Here is a 19,636-nt window from a genome sequence, read left to right as displayed (position 1 = left end):
AGTCTGAGGCCCGTGGAAGCCGTTCCTCAGGCCGTTGCTCGTCGTTTCGTGACAGGGTCTCTTCTGCTCCGGAGAGCGGCCGGAGCGCTCCTCGTCGTCCATTGCTGCTGGCGGAGAGTCTGAGAGAGAGAGAGAGAGAGGAGGAGAAAGAAGAGAGAGAGAGAGAGAGAGAGAGAGAGAGAGAGAGAGAGAGAGAGAGAGAGAGAGAGAGAGAGAGAGAGCGAGAGAGAGACAGAGAGAGAGAGCTCCGTACAGCAGCAGCAGCCAGGCAGGGTTTTCAAAACAGGGAAATAAAAAAAACAATAAACCGGAATATATCACCCCCTTCAATCTACGCACTGTCCCATAGCCCGGGCGGACGGCTGTGATTGATTGGATAGGCAGTTGTCAATGAAACGTGTTTTTTTTTAAACACAATAGTTTGTTTGCGCATTATTATAAATAATAACAATCTTTCACGCACGTTTCAGAGCATTTCATAAATGCAGCTCATAGTGCTTTACCTTAAAATTAGAACATGAAAAGGGTGAAAATACAACACCAGAAATAAAGGATAATTAATTAACAAAACAAACTTCTGCACAAAATAGTTTTGTATAGAAAAGCAATGCTTGTCATTAATAACCACATCTTCGATGATCTCATTGATCTGTCAAATGTTTTATATTGTCTAATCTCAGACATCTTCAAAAGACTGTTTTATTATTGTTTTGAATTTGTTTAACTGAGTGGGAGATCTAATCTTGTTAAACTGGTTAACCTCTGATCTTGCCCAGACAATACTGTCTCCATTGACAACCAACTAACCAATGGTGAGACCGACCGATCGTCCTTCCAGGCTATGGGATTTAACTCTTGACAGATCGATTCCTGGCGGAAGTTGTAACCCCTCCCTTATAACGGTAAGTAATTACCTAAGGTAATTACCATAGTACGTCCAATTAATTTCTACCCAATCAATCGTCATAACCAACGCACTCCCGTGTTGCCAACGTCATTTAATAGATTGGTCTCAGATAATAGATTACTGCAAAGGCCTACAGGCCATATAAATATCAGCATTTTGATATGCCTTGTTGTGGTATCAGGTTATTAATGAAATCATACTTATTATTTTGTTTCTTTTGAGAAATACACCTGACCTGGGGAGCCTTTTATCCCCCTCTATGGTATCCATTCCAGCATCATGCCAGGTATGCTACAATGCAATACATCATATGCTAAAAGAAAATGTAGGCCATGGCCTAAGGGTTAGAGGAGCGCCCTTGTTGCCGGTTCGATTCCCCGGACGAGCAGGAAAAATCTGGGTCGGGAAGTGATTGTCATCACTCACCCAACACCGCTGAAGTGCCCCAATCACTCACCCAGGGCCTTGCTGCAAGGCACTGAACCCCCAACTGCTCAAGTGGAGCTGCTTAGTGGCCAACAGTATAAGACTGTTATGTGGTTGTACTGGTCAGCTCCAAGGTTTTAATGTCTGTCTGTCTGTGTGTGTGTGTTTCTATGTGCAGGGCGTGGCTGAAAATGAGCACTTGTGCTCAGCTACTACCCTGGGTAAATAAAGGATAAAATATAAAAAAATCGTAGGTCTAATTGTAATTCAGTACCTTCATATATCATATTATATCATATGTTCTGGGAATATCGGCTATCCTGTGATGTTTTTGAATGCCAATTACTTCTGTAGGCTTCTTTGTAATCTATACTTCCACACTTCGCTGACTCCGGTGTCTCCCAAAGGATCAGTATATACTTTAATTGGCCCCTTCCTTTTCCCCTCTAGGCTGTTATGTAGCCTACGGTGGAATTGAAACACTTGAAGCTGATAAATGGGTTCTTCTCTCCAGAGCAGACTGCCGAGTTCATGAGCCCCCCCTGGGCCTGGGACAGCCTCAAGGGCACCCCTCCCCTTCCAGAACCAGCCGACACCTGCATTGAATGTACATTCCACACACAAAAATCACATGTACTCACTATACTCAGTCAGGTGCAGACCATTTTAAGCACACACAAAAATCACATGTACTCACTATACTCAGTCAGGTGCAGACCATTTTAAGCACAGTATCCGATGGATTAATTTCTAACTTTCAGTATACATTAAATAAAGCAAGCAAGGCCATTCTGCAAGCACTTCACTTGCACATGCAGTCTGTTATGACTGGCTATCAGCCATGGTGGATAACAAGAAATTAGTGGGAGCAGTCATGTTGGATATTTCAGCACGCAATCCATCCATCCATCTTCAACCGCTTATCCGTAGTCGGGTTGCGGGGGCAACAGCTCCACCAGAGCGCCCACAAGGCAGCTGTCTACACCGGGCCATTTATTCCATCTTCAATGATCTATTAATGCTGTCAGTGCCACGACATCAGAACAAGTGGCAACAGACACTCTAAAGCCTTATGGATACTTTGCCGTAGGACAAACACACTATCAAGCACTGTAACATTGAAGGCTGATTAATGATCTTTGTGCATTTGCTTCTGATTTGATCAAATTCGTATCCGACCCGACATGCATTTTCTGTTTACTAAAGAGCCGGAGAAACCCCTGATACCGAACACTAGCAGTGATTAGAAATTTACAATCATAATACAGAGCTTTAACATTTTTACAACCGCTTTAAAGGAGCATTCAGTGATTTGGGTGATTTGGAAAACCACCCAGTCCGCCCCGGTAACAAAATGTGCACATGCACACACTCTACAGTGGGGGGAAGTGCAACAGGCCAACAGCATGTGCCCCCACTCGATCATGATTGGAGGAAAGTCCCTCTCATCCTGATTGGATGAAGGCTTTGCCACCCGCCACCAAAACTGAAACTAGGGTTTTTTGACCCCAGGGGCTCACTGGGGACAGGGAGGAACTCCTTATATGGTCAGCACACTCTATGGTAGGGAGGATTATCCAAAAAAAAAGAAAAAATAAGTGATATTTGAATGAAGTGAAATCACTGAATATACCTTTAAATCATCTGATATAATGCTTGGTTGGAGTGAAAACCTGTCTGCAGTAGAGTAGACCAGTGGTTCCCAAACCTTTTCATGTCAAGGACCCCCAAATCGACACTAATTAGCCCGCGGACCCCCATTTGAAGAGATATGCCAGAGATTCTCAACCCGTTTCATTGCAAGGACCCCCCAGTTTGACATGCATTAGTCTACGGAACCCCCATTTAACGGTACTCCTATCTGAGGCCCCAATGTTAATTTAACTCTGAGTGTACAAATGGAAGCAAACAGACCCGTTAGGGTCCGTTTGACCCATTACAGACCCATAAGGGTCCATTTGGTTGCTAACTATCATTTAGCTGGGGACCCCCTGGAACTCCCTCAAGGACCCCACTTTGGGAACCACTCTCTGGACACCACACTGTCACAGCACAGAATGACATTTTCACCAGCAGTGTTAACTATGACCACACAGGGGCGCCATTTCACAACAAACCATTAGAGATGGGCATTGGGAGCCTGTCCCACTGTCTTGTGCTGTGCCTCAATTTCAATCCACCACCATTGCATCCTTGTGCCCTAGTTACTAGTACAACGGTTCCCAAACATTCCCATGCCATGACCCCTAAAAAGCCATAGCCTCTAGCTGTGGGCCCCTGGCCATTGCAAAATGGCAAAAATACAGAAAAGAAAAAAACAGAAAAATATCCCATCTACAACTTGTGAGCATCTGCTAGTTTCAAAACTTGTCCAACATTTGACAATTTAATGACATGCCCAAAATAGGGACTGATTGATTTCTAAAGAGTTAAAAAAATAATAGGCAAGGTATACATCTGTGTGATTTTATTCAGATTTTGAAACAAATTGACCAGTCATCTTTGTTACACAGATGACAATGTAGCGACTCAGCAAGGTAATACAAATCATCAGTCATATTGTTTCGTCTAAGAGTGTAATGCAGGTCATAAACAAAAATGAGAAAATACACTATAAAAAAAAAATCACAATTTCCTGACATATTGGGTACACGTCAAAATGTTGACATATTTACATAGCTATGTAACAACACCGAATCCAAGCATGGCTTGTATGTCACACACAGAAATAGTTGCTTTGTGGTTAAAAGATTGTTTTTAGAATTAGGCTCACGGAACGATTGCAGCGCTACACGCGTAGACCAGTATTTTGGCCAAACGAGGGTCTAAGTGGTTAAAAAGGGGCGTCAGAAATAAAACGTTTGCCCCGCCTGTTAGGGTCCAAATGGTTAAAAACAATAAAAGATATTCATAAAAATATTTATATACAACTGTGTGTGTGTGCGCGCGTGCGTTTCGGGGTGGGGGGCATTTCCCTAGTGTTCCAGAGACTTGTACAATCGATCTCGGATCGGAGCCGTCTACCAACGATCATTTCCTGGTGGTCCTGGAGCGGAGCTTTCTGGTGATGATGTGGTGGTCGCTCTCCTTCTCGTCCTGCTCTCCTACACTCGCCTGTATGGAGAAACCAAACACAAGTCAGGATTTCCTGCGTCTCATCGTCCCAAGAACTACATGCGGAAGCGATTAAATGTTACTCATCCTCTGCCCATTTAGACCCGTTGTAAGTTGTAACCTATATGTTGTTATCTCTTTCAACCCGGGAGCTACCTCTATGTGTCTCATTAGTTGTTGAGTGGTGTAAACCACTCCTACAACTGGCTTTGTTAGTCTGTCTGTGCAGAAAAAATGAGCATGGTTGCTACGGTCACCCAGTTCATCCGGGTGTGATTTCATTACGTCAGACCACAGCTGATCAGTCTATATAAGACCTTACACCACTCAGTTCACACGGGTGTGATTTTTGCTATACATGTGTAGCAACATAATTGTTATTTTTTTAGTGGTGCAAACCACTCCAACAACTGGCTTTGTTAGTACCCGTGTGTGTTTGTGCCTGTACGGGTGAGCATGGTTGCTATGGTTAGTATGTGACATCACCGACATCACGTCAGAGTGATCCAACCCAACAATAAATGTGTAGTTGCACCACTCAGTTCACACGGTTTTTTAATTTTTGAATCGCGTGTGAAAGTAGCAGATCTACAAGCATGCTGAGATGCAACATGCCTCTACTCTAGGGCAGGGGTTCTCAACGTTTTTGGCCGGGGACCCCCGGAAATGCTTTGGCAATGTCTCGGGACCCCCGCCCCGCCCCCTCCCGACCCCCAATATAAATTGACTGCTACAATAACCTTAAACCATTTTGGGCGGGAACCCCTTTTGATGTTTTAAGCATTGTTATAATTTAGCTATTGAAAAATAGCAGATCTACAAGCTCATAGCGCGCCACCGAGTGGCGCGCTATGAACTTGTAGGTCTGCTATTTTTGAAAAATCGTGAAAATAAAAATTTAAAAAAAATCCGTTTTTTTTTTGGAAAATATTTTGGGGACCCCCCAAAATAATTTGGCGACCCCCCGAGGGGTCGCGACCCACGGGTTGAGAACCCCTGCTCTAGGGCAGGGGTTCTCAACGCTTTGGCCATGTCTCGCGTTACAAAATTGAGGGATAAAAAGTATATACACCGGTAGAAAACAAAACATGGATTTAGTCTGTCGTGTGGATATAGTCTGTCATATGTCCAAGAAACAAAACGGTTACTAAATTGTTAGCGGTGTCAAGCTGCGCTTAATGTGACACCGTAGCTATGACTTCCCCCAAGGCAGCCCTCCGGATTTCTCTATACATACATCGCACACTCAAAATGCACCAACTGAACTAACTGACCATCATGGGCGACATGTCCATGAGCGGGGATGAGATGTCCTTCTTGTACAACTTCCTCCTGGCTCGTTTGGGCTTGGCCTCTGCGGCGACTGGCTGCTCCATGTCCGTGGATCGCCCACTCATCATACTCATGATGGTCTTGGCTGGAGAGAATAGACGCGAAGAAGAGACCCATTTGAGGCGAACTGATATTCCAAAAAAACTCCTTCAACTTGTAATCTAATACTTTATAACAGAGGGACATTCTTTTCGGTTTGCGTTTACAAAAGGTGGAGAATCACTGTTAGTATGTTGTACATTCACTGAAAATGGAAGTAGAGGAAAACATAAAGACACTCACCTTTGCTGCCCAGTATGTTGGGAGAGTTATGGATGATGTCCCCTATCATTTGCAGAGCTCCATCTCTTCTTGTTGACAAAGGAGACTGGAGAGGTGAGAGAGTCAGTTGCATCTCAAGTTTAACCACACTGACGAAAGAGTGATACTAGTCTACCAAACTGCAACTACCATTAGATTATACATTATATATAGTCTAGTGCAGCGGTCCCCAAACTTTTTTGGCCGTGCACCACGGTTACCTAGCTGACGCACCCAACGCTCAGGCTCGTTGTATTTGGCCGAAAACGATAATTGTGTTTATATGATTAAGGCAAATAATCACAGAATGTCACTGTACTGAGAGACATGCAGCTGCTGTATATACCTGTACTCCAGCAGCTGCTCTATACATAATAATGAATTGCATTTTTATAGCGCTTTTCCAAGTGCTCAGGTATAATAATGTGTAGTCACCTGTAAGACGACAGCTCTGCCGTATCCTCTCTGACGGGGTCGCTTATTTTCAATCTGTTCCATGTCCTGACACACACACACACACACTGTAAGAGGCACATTTTTGAATGGTTGAAAATTAATACGGTCTCTCATTCCTTCCATCCTATACCTGCATATTTGTACTCCTCTTTCTGCTCGTTTTCTTGGTGGAGCTGTACTCTCCTCTTGTACCTCTCCTCAGTGTGTTGGGCTGGAGAGGAGAAAGCCACACACACACACACACACACACACACACACACACACACACACACACACACACACACACACACACACACACACACACACACACACACACACACACACACACACACACACACACACACACACACACACACACACACACACACACACACACACACACACACACACACACACACACACACACACACACACACACACACACACACACACACACACACACACACACACACACACACACACACACACACACACACACACACACACACACACAGTTTCAACATGTTATATTTTGCTCAAGACGTTTCAAGAGGTAAAATAGCGTGTTCGTCTTAAAACTTAAAGCACATTCAAATAAAAAATCCTAAGAGAGCTGAACCAACCTTCTATTAAAGCAAGTCCGTTTACTGATGCTCTAGTGCCCCCTGGTGGTGCACAGGCCAACTAACTTCCACTAATGGTGCAGGGGCCAACACCGATATGAATGGTTGAAAATGAAAACGGTCTCTCATGCCTCTATTGACCATTTGCAGACCGCGGCCATCTTGCCATCAGAGTTTGGAAGCGCTCGTTTTCAGTAAAGCAACGGCCTGCTGCCTCCTGCATTATGTACCAATTCAAAACAAGTGGTACGCAGGGCAGTTGAGTGATATCCAACGAGCACTTCCAAACTGTAACACTTAGACATGTTATGAGTTACTTTCTGTCCTTGCAGGTGATTCTTTTTCTAAGAGAATAATTCAAGCTTTTCGCACAGCTGCAATGTTGGTGAGTTTGATGTTGTTTAATACAATCAGATAGGACTTTTCTGTTTGGATGAATGGGCTGCCATTAGAAGTTGCACCTAGGTAGCACCTTGCCATTAAATGGGTTTTAAAGCATAATGAAATTTAGAAAATATGGCCTTATATAGGTTGTTAATGGTATGGTCAGTGGTCACAGATAACTGGCAATATATATAACTGTGGTCTGACCAGTGTGCGTTGTTGTTGTGGTGACAGAATGTCCTCTCTGTTCAGCTGCTGCAGTCTCTCCATCTCCTTCTTCATCTTCACCTCCAACTCCCGGTTCCTCCTCTGATCCAGCCTCCTCAGCTCCTCCTTCAGCTCCTCCACCACCGGCACGCCTTTCTCCTCCTCCTTCAGCTCCTCCACCACCGGCACTCCTTTCTCCTCCTCCAGCTCCTCCACCACCAGGACGCCTTTCTCCTCCTCCTTCAGCTCCTCCACCACCGGCACACCTTTCTCCTCCTCCTCCTCCTTCAGCTCCTCCACCACCGACACGCCTTTCTCCTCCTCCTGCTGGGACTGGGAGGAGGCCTTTATACAGGCCACTTCTGTGTGTGTGTGTGTGTGTGTGTGTGTGTGAGAGAGAGAGAGAGAGCGAGAGAGGCTGTTTTTTATCAACATTTCCATCAATATTAAAGTATTGACAATGGACAAATAATTCTGTGACTGTCTTGATTTTTGGCTGATTTGTCAAATGTCAAATGTTAATAATAACGCATCATCATCTATTCTAGTCCACACACGTCAAAGTATAGCACCCTAGGGTGGACAAATTGTACATTGCTCAGACAGACGGTTGGATTAAATTATTTTAACCACAAACTTTATCAACCCCATTCAGGCGTAAAACTGTAAAAACAAATACCAGATCTACAAGCTCACATCGGACACATTTTTATGTTGTAGATGAGGGGCAGAACCGCTGTTAACAATGCATTACCTTCTGATGCCCTCTCATACGCCGTCTTCATCTCTTCCTCTGCCCTCGCCATCTCCTCTAGCCTCTCTCGCAGAGCTGCACACTGGGCCTCACTCTCAGACAGCCGCTGTTCCAGCACGGTCGCCCTGGCGCAGCTCTCCTCCGAGGCCTTCACCTGCGTCAGGAGGCTTTCCGCTTGCTGCGCCAGGAGGCTCTTCTCCGACTGCAAGGCCTCGAGCTGAGTGGACGAATCTGCTTTATGACCGGAGAGCTCCTCTCTCAACTGGAGAGATACAGACTCACTGGAGAGGAAAGACAAGAGGAATCTGCTTTATGACCAGAGAGCTCCTCTCTCAACTGGAGAGACACAGACTCACTGGAGAGGAAAGACAAGAGAATCTGCTTTATGACCAGAGAGCTCCTCTCTCAACTGGAGAGACACAGACTCACTGGAGAGGAAAGACAAGAGAATCTGCTTTATGACCAGAGAGCTCCTCTCTCAACTGGAGAGACACAGACTCACTGGAGAGGAAAGACAAGAGAATCTGCTTTATGACCAGAGAGCTCCTCTCTCAACTGGAGAGACACAGACTCACTGGAGAGGAAAGACAAGAGAATCTGCTTTATGACCAGAGAGCTCCTCTCTCAACTGGAGAGACACAGACTCACTGGAGAGGGAAGACAAGAGAATCTGCTTTATGACCAGAGAGCTCCTCTCTCAACTGGAGAGACACAGACTCACTGGAGAGGAAAGACAAGAGAATCTGCTTTATGACCAGAGAGCTCCTCTCTCAACTGGAGAGACACAGACTCACTGGAGAGGGAAGACAAGAGAATCTGCTTTATGACCAGAGAGCTCCTCTCTCAACTGGAGAGACACAGACTCACTGGAGAGGAAAGACAAGAATCTGCTTTATGACCGGAGAGCTTCTCTCTCAACTGGAGAGACACAGACTCACTGGAGAGGAAAGACAAGAATCTGCTTTATGACCGGAGAGCTCCTCTCTCAACTGGAGAGACACAGACTCACTGGAGAGGAAAGACAAGAGGAGTGATGAGGAAAGGGCGAAAGAGTTTTAACCTATTTAGGCCTAACGTCGAAATTTCAAAGTTTTTTGAAATACCTATGTTTCTATGTCAGTGGTGCTCAATATTTCACGTCAAGGACCCCAAAGATTATATGTAATTGGCTGCCGGCCCCCCATCTGAAAATATTAGTTCCAGGGACCTCCCAGAAGCAAAGATTTGACTTAAAAACGCTCGCTCTGAATAGGAATATACATATATATATATATATATATATATGACCGCTGTGAGCTTGTCGATCTGCCATTTTCAGCATGCAACAAAAGTGTAAAACCTGCCATTACAACGATATAAAGGCCTGTCAAAACACATTTTAGTCGACTAAATGAACTGTAGATTTAGTAGACTAAAATCTTATATTTAGTTGACTAAAACTGGACTAACACTAGAACATTCCAAGTGAACATGTGACTAAAACTAAATGAAAATTATTCAAAAGACTGACTAAAACTAAAAATTTGCTGTCAAAAACACTGCTTCCCGCCTAGTTCGATCCTGAGCTTCCGCTAGCTAGCATCTATTGGTTCCTACCGGTCGGTCAGCTGTGTGGAGAGCTGTGCGACGAGTTTCTGTAGCTCTTCGATTTGTTGGCTCTTCTGTGCAGATCTCTCTAGCGCCCCCTGGCATTCCGTCTGCAGTCGCTCTATGGCAGATCTGAACGCACTGCTCCTCTGCTCCGCATCCACAGAATCCTGAAACACAGCGAACACCACAACAGACAATCAATGAGTCAATCAATGAGATTTCATGTCAAGGATCTAATTGGGCACAGACACCATCTGAAACTATGTTGTACCAGGGACCCCCTATTCCAGGAAATAAAACGTCTGGGTTTCCGAGGCTAGGGACCCCCCCAGAAGCAAATATTTGAGTTAAAAACATTTTCACAATTATTCAAAAATAGCAGATCTACCAGCTTGTAGTACGACACTCTGTGCCGCGCTATGAGCTTGTAGATCTGCTATTCTTCAACATCTAAAGTTTAAAATAATGGTTAAAGTGCTTAAAAGCTATAAATGCATCCTCAGGTCTAAAAAAATGGGTTAATACTTCAAGGCCAGTCAATAGAATAGCCTACGAGAAATTACACTCAAATCAATCACAATAGAATCATACACCTGTGAAACGAACGACACTGTACCTTAGCTTCCCGTCTGAGGCCATTTGCATCCTGTGTCAGACGCGCCACTTCCTGCCTCAGACTGTCAATGGTCCTCGTCTTCTCGTCCGATTGGCTCTCCAGGTCCTGGAGGCGGGCCCTGGCGGCGTCTAGCTGTTCCAATAGGTCGGCGGCCCTGTCGGTCTGCTCTGCCAGTTGGCTCTGTAAACGGCTCACCTGGAACAGCAGTAAAAACAAACAACCTGGTCAGAAACCTCTCCTTACATAACGTACACTGAAGTATTATTACCTTACATTATGTGTTTGTTCAGTATTTACTACATGTAGTATTAATAGCAGTGGTGGAAGAAGTACTATTTTAAATAAAAGTAGCAATACCACACTATAGAGCGTCGCAGTCCCTCCCCCTCGAGAGACCCGGAAAAGAAATCCCCGTTCATTTTCCTCAAGACTTTTTATAAAGTATTTATTTAAAGACGTTTATGCCACGGACAAAGCCAACTCTTGTCGTGACAAATCATGACAATAAACACAATGTTTTGGGCCAAACAAAGAATTAGAAAAAAAAATTGCTTTTTTGTTGTTTTTCTGTAATTATTTGTTTGGTCCAAAATATTGTGTTTGTTGTCATGATTTGTCACGAGTCTCACGACTCGAGTTGGCTTCGTACGACGCTTTAAAGGTCTTTAAATAAATACTTTTTGAAATGTCTATGGGAAAAATGCATTGGGATTAATTTCCTGTGCCTGGCGTCGTCATGAAAGGGGGCGGGACTGCAACGCTCTATAGAGCGTCGCAGTCCCGCCTCCTACCCTGGACCAGGAAATTAAATCCAATGCATTATTCTCATAGACATGTCTTAAAGTATTTATTTAAAGACGGTTACGCCGCGGACAAAGCCAACTCGAGTCGTGACAACTCATGACAACCCAAACAATATTTTGGACCAAACAAATAATTACAAAGAAGAAAAACAACAAAAAAAGTGTTGTAACCTGCCGTTTTTTTTCTTCTTTCTAATTATTTGTTTGGTCCAAAATGTTGTTTGTGTTGTCATGAGTTGTCACGACTCGAGTTGGCTTTGTCCGCGGCGTAACCGTCTTTAAATAAATACTTTAAGAAATGTCTATGAGAATAATGCATTGGGTTTCATTTCCTGGTCCAGGGTAGGAGGCGGGACTGCGACGCTCTATAGAGAGTATGCGCATGAGTCACTTTTCCACCGGGGCATTCTTAGATTAACAATACATAATTCCTAGTGGATTGAAAAGTACAAATTTGTCTCCAAGATGTACTCCAAGAGTAGAAGTATCACTCAAGTAAAGTGTGCCTCAAAATAGTACTCGAGTAAATGTACTTAGTCACTTTGCTCCCCTGCTTCCTAGTGGCATTACCTGGTCTTTGTGTGCCTGTTCGGTAGACTGGAGTTGAAAGATGCCGTTGACCAGAGCCTTGTTCTCTTTGTTCAGTCGGGTGGTCTCTCTCTGCTCGCTCTCCAGCGCCAACATCAGATTCTCATAGTCTGAACTGTGCTCCGTTATGTCAGCTATAGGAGACACGTGGACGGATGGACAGACAGACATGTGGACAGACACGTGGACAGACAAATGGAGAGAGAAAAACAACAAAGTGAAGTTCTCTGCAAACCTTTGCTGGATGAGCAAACAGAAAGACAGAAGGGAAAAGACGATAGAAAGACACTAGGGGTATGACGGTTAACTAATTGGTTTAACCAATTATAGAAGAAAAGAAAAGTAATCGAATAATCAACCCCCATTTTGGGCCATGTCATCGTAGATATAAACTTCCTTTTAAATGTCAAAAACAATCTACCATCTCTTGAGAGCTTGTAGATAGTCTATTTTCACAATTTGACATAGTTTAGAGACAAACTGAAAACAGGGTGATTAAGTGATGAAAAAGTGATTCATTAATTTGTTGAAAGTTTTAAGAAATATATATAAAAAAGTGGGACTCGATTAAGAAAATTAATCTAATGTCTCGGAATGTCGAAAATAAATCGGATCTCGGTTGGGCGCATTTGAAAGAAATCTCGGAACAGGTCGGAATCGGAAGACAAAATAGTCACGGATCCATTCGGGTTTGGTTTTCCTATTTGAAAATGATTTCGGAACGGGTCGGAATGGGTACAATGTCACATATTAATTTCTGAAACATTTTTTTGGACCCGTAAAGAGCTCTAGGTGGAAAACCTCATGTCCAAAACAGACTTTTCAGGATTCAAATTCAAAAGTAGGAGATCTACAAGCTCAAAGTAGGAGATCTACAAGCTCAAAGTAGGAGATCTACAAGCTCAAAGTAGGAGATCTACAAGCTCAAAGAGATCTACAAGCTCAAAGTAGGAGATCTACAAGCTCAAAGTAGGAGATCTACAAGCTCAAAGTAGGAGATCTACAAGCTCAAAGCGAGCTTGTGGATCTGCTACTTTTGTGTGACACGTCACGTGACTGTGTAGTATGATCAATAAGTAGGGCATTCATTTACCCGCCCCAAAAAACCCCCCACAAAGTTAGAAGAGGTTCCTGCCCGACAGCAACGATAGTTGCAGCCCCCAAAAGACAAACAATGGAAAGAGAGACTCGGAGACGGACTAGAGGGAAAACATTGCGCCCTACCCGTCAGGTCCTCCACCCTCCGCTCCAGCGACGATCTCTCCTTCTTCAGCTCCACCACCTCCTCCTCCCTGGCTCTCCTCTCCTCCTCCCTGGCTCTCCTTTCCTCCTCCTCCCTGGCTCTCCTCTCCACCAGCTCCCTCTCGCCGTTCACCCTGGCCTCCTCCGTCAGCTGGGCGATAGTCTGCTCTTTGCCTTCGTTCTCCTCCTGAAGCCTCCAGATCTCGTCCTCCAGCAGGACTGGAACAAGAGGGGGGGGGGGGGGGGACAGGACAGGACGTGAGATAAGAGCGCAACAGCTTATCCATTATTGAATCTAAATAATCGATTAATAATGCAGCACTTTTGGGGGGGGGGCTGGGGGGGGGTGTCATAGGCAAAAAGCTTCAGTTTTCAAAATAATTCAAAACGAGAACTTGAATATAGCTGGTCTACAAGCTCACAACGTGGTGCAATGTGACGTGTGGTGCGCTTATATAGATCTGCTATTTACTACTTTCAAACGACACTGTTGTGCGACAAAGTATAAAATAATCGTCAAGTGGTTAACCGATTTGTTTCAAAAACATTCAAAAATGCTTCTCCATTATTCGACTAATTGAAAAAGTAATCAATAGAATTATGGCTAATCAAATAATCGATAGCTGCAGCCCCAACAAGAGGGGAGGACTGAGAGATTCCAACAGAACAAGGTCCAGAAATACCTGCAAGTTAATCTTAAATTGAAAAATCACACCCGTGTGAAGTGAGTGGTGCAACTCCGCGTGGGGGTTCCTGGACAGTTACTGTACTGTACTGTACTGGCACACCCGAAAGCATCATATATACAGTTAATACGTGCGTGTGTGTTAGGTTGTGTACAGGTGGTGAAAAACCACCATGCTGTTTTCGTGCTCATACCCACCCAGACACCCACCCACACACAGCTCAGTAAGGGAGTGGTTGCACCACTCAAAAACAAACGAGGAAAGAGTGACAACTTGTAACACCCCGGCACTCTCCCAAAAAAGAAAAGAAAACGGCATAACATATCAAACCTCTCTACCCACTTATAAACGAAATGCTCCAACATCAGCAGACACCTAGTAGAGGGACAACTTCGCCTGTGATTTCACTGCCTTTGTACGATTAAGATTTTGCCAATTTCTTTGTAGGGCAGTGAGGTGCAGGCTTTGCGCCATAAACTGTTGCACGGCACATGGGACAAACATCCTCAAGAGACCCTCACAAAATGCAACGCAAATAAAAAATATATATATGTTCCCGAATTCGCAATCAACACAGAAGTCTGCCCAAACATTCTGTGCACACTTGACCACCTGAAGTGAACCCTAGCATCCCTATTCTGGACATGTCATCATAATAGGTATTGGCAATAGAGATTTTTTGCAGAGGGAGAAATGGAGGACTGAGTACAGAGTCAGAGCTAAGGTACAGACACCTAGGGGACCCCGATTAATGACATAAGACAAGTTTAAGTGGTTAAAATTAAGCCCAAAAGAGACACCTGGTTGTTTTTAGGATCGATTTTAAAATTGTACTAGTTTATAAAGCTCTCAATGGTCTGGCACCTCGAGCGTCCCAGTCGCGTCCCCTTTCATGACGACAGTCCCGGAAGAGAATTCCCCATTCATTTTCTCCCATAGTAGTTTCAAAAAGTATTTTATTTAAAGATGGAGTGCCACAATTTTTGTATTTTCAGTTTATGTGTCTATGAGGTGACAGTACTTCATTAGACACCCTGGAGTCGTTTTTATGTGCAATGATGTATTACCTTTGTATTTAGGGTTTCTTCTTGGAGACTGAACCCTTGACAGTCAAACGTGCCAGTGAAAAGAAAAACAGTGATATAGTAACATCACATTACCAGCTCAGTGGCCTTGTGGTTAGAGTGTCCACCCTGAGACTGGGAGGTTGTGGTTCAATCCCCGGCCGGGTCATACCAAAGACTCTAAAAATGGGACCCAGTGCCTCCCTGCTTGACACCCAGCATCAAGGGTTGGATTCGGGGTAAGTCCCTGCGACATACTAGCGTCATGTCCAGGGGGTGTACTTGTACATCAAGCTGCCTCACGCTACAGAAACAGGAGATAGGCTCCTGCCCCTATGGGCCTCATGGCTCGGCAAGGCTACATTATCAGCCCCTCCCCCTTTATCATACAGCTACAGCTTACGTTCAGGTGGATCACCACACATCAGGCAAACCACCCCCACCAGGAACTGGTGGGCGTGCCCACATAAAAACGACATTTTAACAAATACTGTACACTTTTTTTTTTGAAAAAAATATTCCTCCTTATATAACAATAAGACCTGATGATCATGTTTTAGTTTGGAAAAAAACCATGGCACATCTTTAAAGACATTTAACCCTCTGACAAAGTCAACTCTTGTAGTGACAAATCATAACACAAGGTTTTGGGCCGAAAACACCAAAAACAAAATCTCTTTAAGAAAACTTAAGTCCATAGACTTGGCTGTCATTCAATAGAGGGTATGCGCGTGACTCCGTGGCTTGACCGAACGCTATTTTGAATGACTGAGACCTTTTGTAAAGTAATCTGTAATCACTTCTGAAAAATAAAAGACGACATGATAACATTGTCGTCTGGTGTTGCTTTTCGATGTGTACACTGGAATTCTACAGAGGTATCTAAAGAGCAAAAAGGGTGCAATTGTTTCTGAACTTGCCAAGTATCGCAAGACTGTTTCCTGTCTGGCAGCCAAATATCGCGATACCTCAGACAGAAACGATACCTGCTGCTGTTTAGCTCCTCAAATCAAATTATATACTGTGCACATCGAAAAGCAAGTGATTATATTCCTGAACAGATTATATGACAAAGGTCTCAATTGTTCAGAAATAAATTATGTTTCACTGCCATGAACTTGCGGTGCGAGATTTGGCTCCTATGAAAGAGTCCATGAAAGTGGCATGGCGCACCTTTCCTTCTCCGAGCTTCCTTGCATCATAAGTTATGCGGTTACACCTAGCGAATAACCCCCAAAAAAATGCCACTTTCTGGCATTGACAACCCATACATCCAAACAGAAACGTCCTATCCGAGTGCATTAAACAACGTTAAACTCACTTTTCCACACACACACACACACACACACACACACTTCTATGCACCCTTCATTTACATCAGTAAGTGCTCTAAGTCCATAGACTTGGCCTCTGCTTCTAGGGCCGACGGCTTGGAATAAACTCCCATTACACCTTTAGACAGGCAGCCTCTGTAGACCGCTTTAAAGCACAGCCCACGTTTAATACGCAAAATGGTGTCAGACCCTGGTCGTTCAAAAGGAACCGGGCAGCTATTTGAGGCGTAGCTACACTACTGGTATGTATAAGTGGTACTTCACTTCAAAGCTATGCAGACCCAAGAAATGTCTGCTCAGGCCTCACTCACACCTGACCCACAAGCAAGACACATTGTGTCTTGGATGTTGTGAGTGTCATGTCATGGCCACCCGCCTCAATGCATTTCCAATGGGAATCACATGGTTTGAAGACACAACCTTATTGCAAGACACAGGACAAGTGTTTGTGTGAGTGAGGCCTCAGACAGCTGATGTTGAAGTTAAATAACCAAGCAGAAAGCACCCATCCATCAGCAGTGCTTCTGAACACCATAAAACCAATTATCAATACATCAATGGATCTGTATAGCAAATAGTATCACTTTATTTCTCTTAAAAAGTGCATAGTAGTCAATAAAATAAAGCAAAAAATCAAGTATGTAGCACAAAAAAGGTTACTCACATAACTCACTTGCATGTACACATAACTCACTCGCATGTACACTCACACATAACGCACTCACATGTACACCCACACACAAAACGCAAGCAGTACCACAACCCCTATGCTCACGCCACAAACATAACCGTGCACGCACTCAACCCCACACTGGTTTGTTCATTATATCAGTTTGGAAGATTTTATAAAAACCCTCTGTCTAGAAAAAACAATTTTATAAAACCCCCGTCTAGAAAAACAAATTAAAAATGTATCATTTGGTCGAGGGACGCCCTGGGTTCCTTGAGAGAGGGGGGGCATAAGGGTCCATTTATACACTTAGAGTGTGCGACTAGAGTATGAGAAGTACAGAAGAAGTAATGAATGATTTCCATTCAGTTTTAAGTCTTCTTCCAAGTGACTCATCGCCATCACTTTCTCCACTTTCTCCTCCCTCCGTCTCTACCTCTCTTCCGGGCCGGTCCTCCTCCTACGGGTTCCTCTGCGTGCCGTTTTCTCCCTCCCTCCTCCGGCTGCGCCTCCTTCTCTCCTCCCGTTGGTGGTCCTTGCTCCTTGCTGCTGCTGCTCCTCCGCTCCTCCCCTCCGTCACCGATCAGTGAAGCTCCCCTCTCGGCCTCAGTCAGGTGCAGGCAGCTGTTCAACTCCAGCAACTGCTGTTGCATAGAGTGAATCTGAAAGAGACAGAAAGAGAGATGAACGTGTGAAAGGGACAATGGCGGCTCAGGGGTACAGTGGCCGGATGGTAACCGCAAGGTTGCCAGTTCAAACCCGGCTCCCCCAGAGTCAGGGTCAAAGTGTCGTTGAGCAAGACACTGAACCCCTAATTGCTCCTGATGTGCAGGTTGGTGCCTTGCATCTATGTAAAGCGCCTAATGTAAAGGCGCTATATAAATGCACAGTTTACCGTTTGCCCTGACCAAGATGTGCAAACCCTGTCTGCATCAACATCTGTTTGTTCCCGAGATATGACCAGTTATGTAAGCTTGAAAGTTAATCATCTCAGGGCAGTATTGCTTCCAAGTTTCACAAAAATCTAATTTCCTCCACCAGTCAGAGTAAATAAGGGCCGAGTATTCGATGTGATTACATTACATGCACAAACCTCGTTTGTGGCGTTATCCAAGGCTTCCTGGAGGGTGTCTATTCTCCGGTCTTTGTCCAGACACATGGTCATCAACTCAGACACCTTCAGTCTCTCCTGTTCCGTCTAATATACCACACACGAAAACACACGTTAGATTCTGGTACAGAAAACATTGACTTAAATTGGATCAGATTATTAAACCCATTGATTGGCCCGACAGTGTGACTTTTTAAATCTGAACACGTAGAACCAAAACTGTCAAACTAAAAATAAGTTTTCAATAAATGCATAAATAAATGCATTACATAAACATGTCAATACATATTTTATATATATTTTTTTAATCCATCTATATATATATATATATATATTTTTTTTCCTGTATTATAAAAGACAAATTATTGCTAGTGATAAGTAGAGACAAGTCAAAATACCTGCAAAATATCCTGTTTCTGCTGCAGCCGCATGACCTCCAGCTCTGGAAAAGATAATTATAAACACAGTATAAGACACATAACATGTTCCATGTGGTTCTCACACTATTAATTTCAAAGTGTAAAAGTGGAAGCAAATAGACCAGTAGAATAAACCAAAGTAGGGAAGGGTATGTGATTATTTAGATTGTAAAAAAAAAAAAAAAAATACTATATTCTGATAATTTGTTTGTTCAATTACTAGGCGTCTCCCCAGCTCCTGAACAGAAAATACTTTCAGGTGGGTTGCCACATCTCAGCTAATAAGGAGAGAGTACCTATTTATTGGACAATGAATGAGACTCGTTACTGAACAAACACTATATAGCAATGAGTACTACTCAGCGTAGAGCTATTTAACACTTATTTTAACAAAGGAAAATCACTTACCCTACCTTAACCCATTTTGGGCAGGGACCCCTTTGTGTTTTAAGCATTTTTACACTTTAGCTATTGAAAAATAGCAGAACGACAAGCTCATGGCGCGGCACCGAGTGCCGCGCCATGAGCTTGTAGTTCGAGAACATAGTTTTCCAGACAACTTCAGAAGGCATTTGTAGAATCGTCCTCAGGTCTAAGTGAGTGAGTCAGTCAGTCAGTCAGTCAGTCAGTCAGTCAGTCAGTCAGTCAGTCAGTGAGTCAGTCAGTGAGTGAGTCAGTGAGTCCTACCTGCGTTTTGTGCGTCAACCTGTTCAGACAGACTCTTCATCCGTGTCCTGAGCTCATCCACCTCTATGGACCAAACCATAAAAACACAATGTAACACACATATATTTAACAAATATATGACAAAGATTAAACACAGTAAAGGGCCATTCACACAGAATGATTTTAAAACTTTTATAGTTTTAGTACTAAGTCAAGTGAATGGCAGAGTTCACACCAACTATATAATAAAATAAAAAAATACAATACTGAACAATATAGTCATCGTTATTAGTTGTAGTGCTCAGTGTGAATGACACGAGAGGGATAGAGAGTGAGGCACTTGAAAACGCTGCTCATTTGTCCAA

At 43.7% G+C, this 19,636-nt stretch overlaps 2 protein-coding genes across 5 annotated transcripts in view; both read right to left on the bottom strand.

The window, feature by feature from the left end:
* The window catches only part of LOC306915603 (pantothenate kinase 1-like), a gene marked incomplete at its 5' end in the record, with an annotated part of 23,323 nt that extends 23,221 nt beyond the window's left edge, over window positions 1-102 (bottom strand). The window contains one exon of the mRNA XM_079493035.1: window positions 1-102. This exon is cut by the window's left edge and continues 208 nt beyond it. Within this exon, the coding sequence (XP_079349161.1) occupies window positions 1-102 (102 nt within the window).
* Window positions 103-3,791: 3,689 nt separating this feature from the next.
* Window positions 3,792-19,636, bottom strand: part of LOC306914709 (uncharacterized protein) — a 28,638-nt gene continuing 12,793 nt past the window's right edge. Inside the window, exons 18-33 of one of the 4 annotated variants that reach the window (XM_079491883.1) lie at window positions 19,293-19,355; window positions 18,585-18,628; window positions 18,169-18,273; window positions 17,512-17,737; window positions 13,304-13,540; window positions 12,062-12,213; window positions 10,689-10,883; window positions 10,079-10,239; window positions 8,483-8,763; window positions 7,995-8,090; window positions 7,730-7,880; window positions 6,666-6,762; window positions 6,515-6,580; window positions 6,062-6,146; window positions 5,722-5,864; window positions 3,792-4,447 (exon numbers count right to left, since the gene is read on the bottom strand). In XM_079491883.1, the coding sequence (XP_079348009.1) occupies window positions 4,364-4,447; window positions 5,722-5,864; window positions 6,062-6,146; window positions 6,515-6,580; window positions 6,666-6,762; window positions 7,730-7,880; window positions 7,995-8,090; window positions 8,483-8,763; window positions 10,079-10,239; window positions 10,689-10,883; window positions 12,062-12,213; window positions 13,304-13,540; window positions 17,512-17,737; window positions 18,169-18,273; window positions 18,585-18,628; window positions 19,293-19,355 (2,186 nt within the window). In that variant the 3' untranslated portion in view covers window positions 3,792-4,363. The other 3 variants (XM_079491882.1, XM_079491881.1, XM_079491884.1) reach the window with 3 other exon arrangements.

Source organism: Electrona antarctica, assembly GCF_951216825.1.
Source record: "Electrona antarctica genome assembly, chromosome: 22".
NCBI lineage: Eukaryota > Metazoa > Chordata > Actinopteri > Myctophiformes > Myctophidae > Electrona > Electrona antarctica.
The sequence above is the reverse complement of the archived record's forward strand: the minus strand, read 5'-3'. Positions and strand labels throughout refer to the sequence as shown.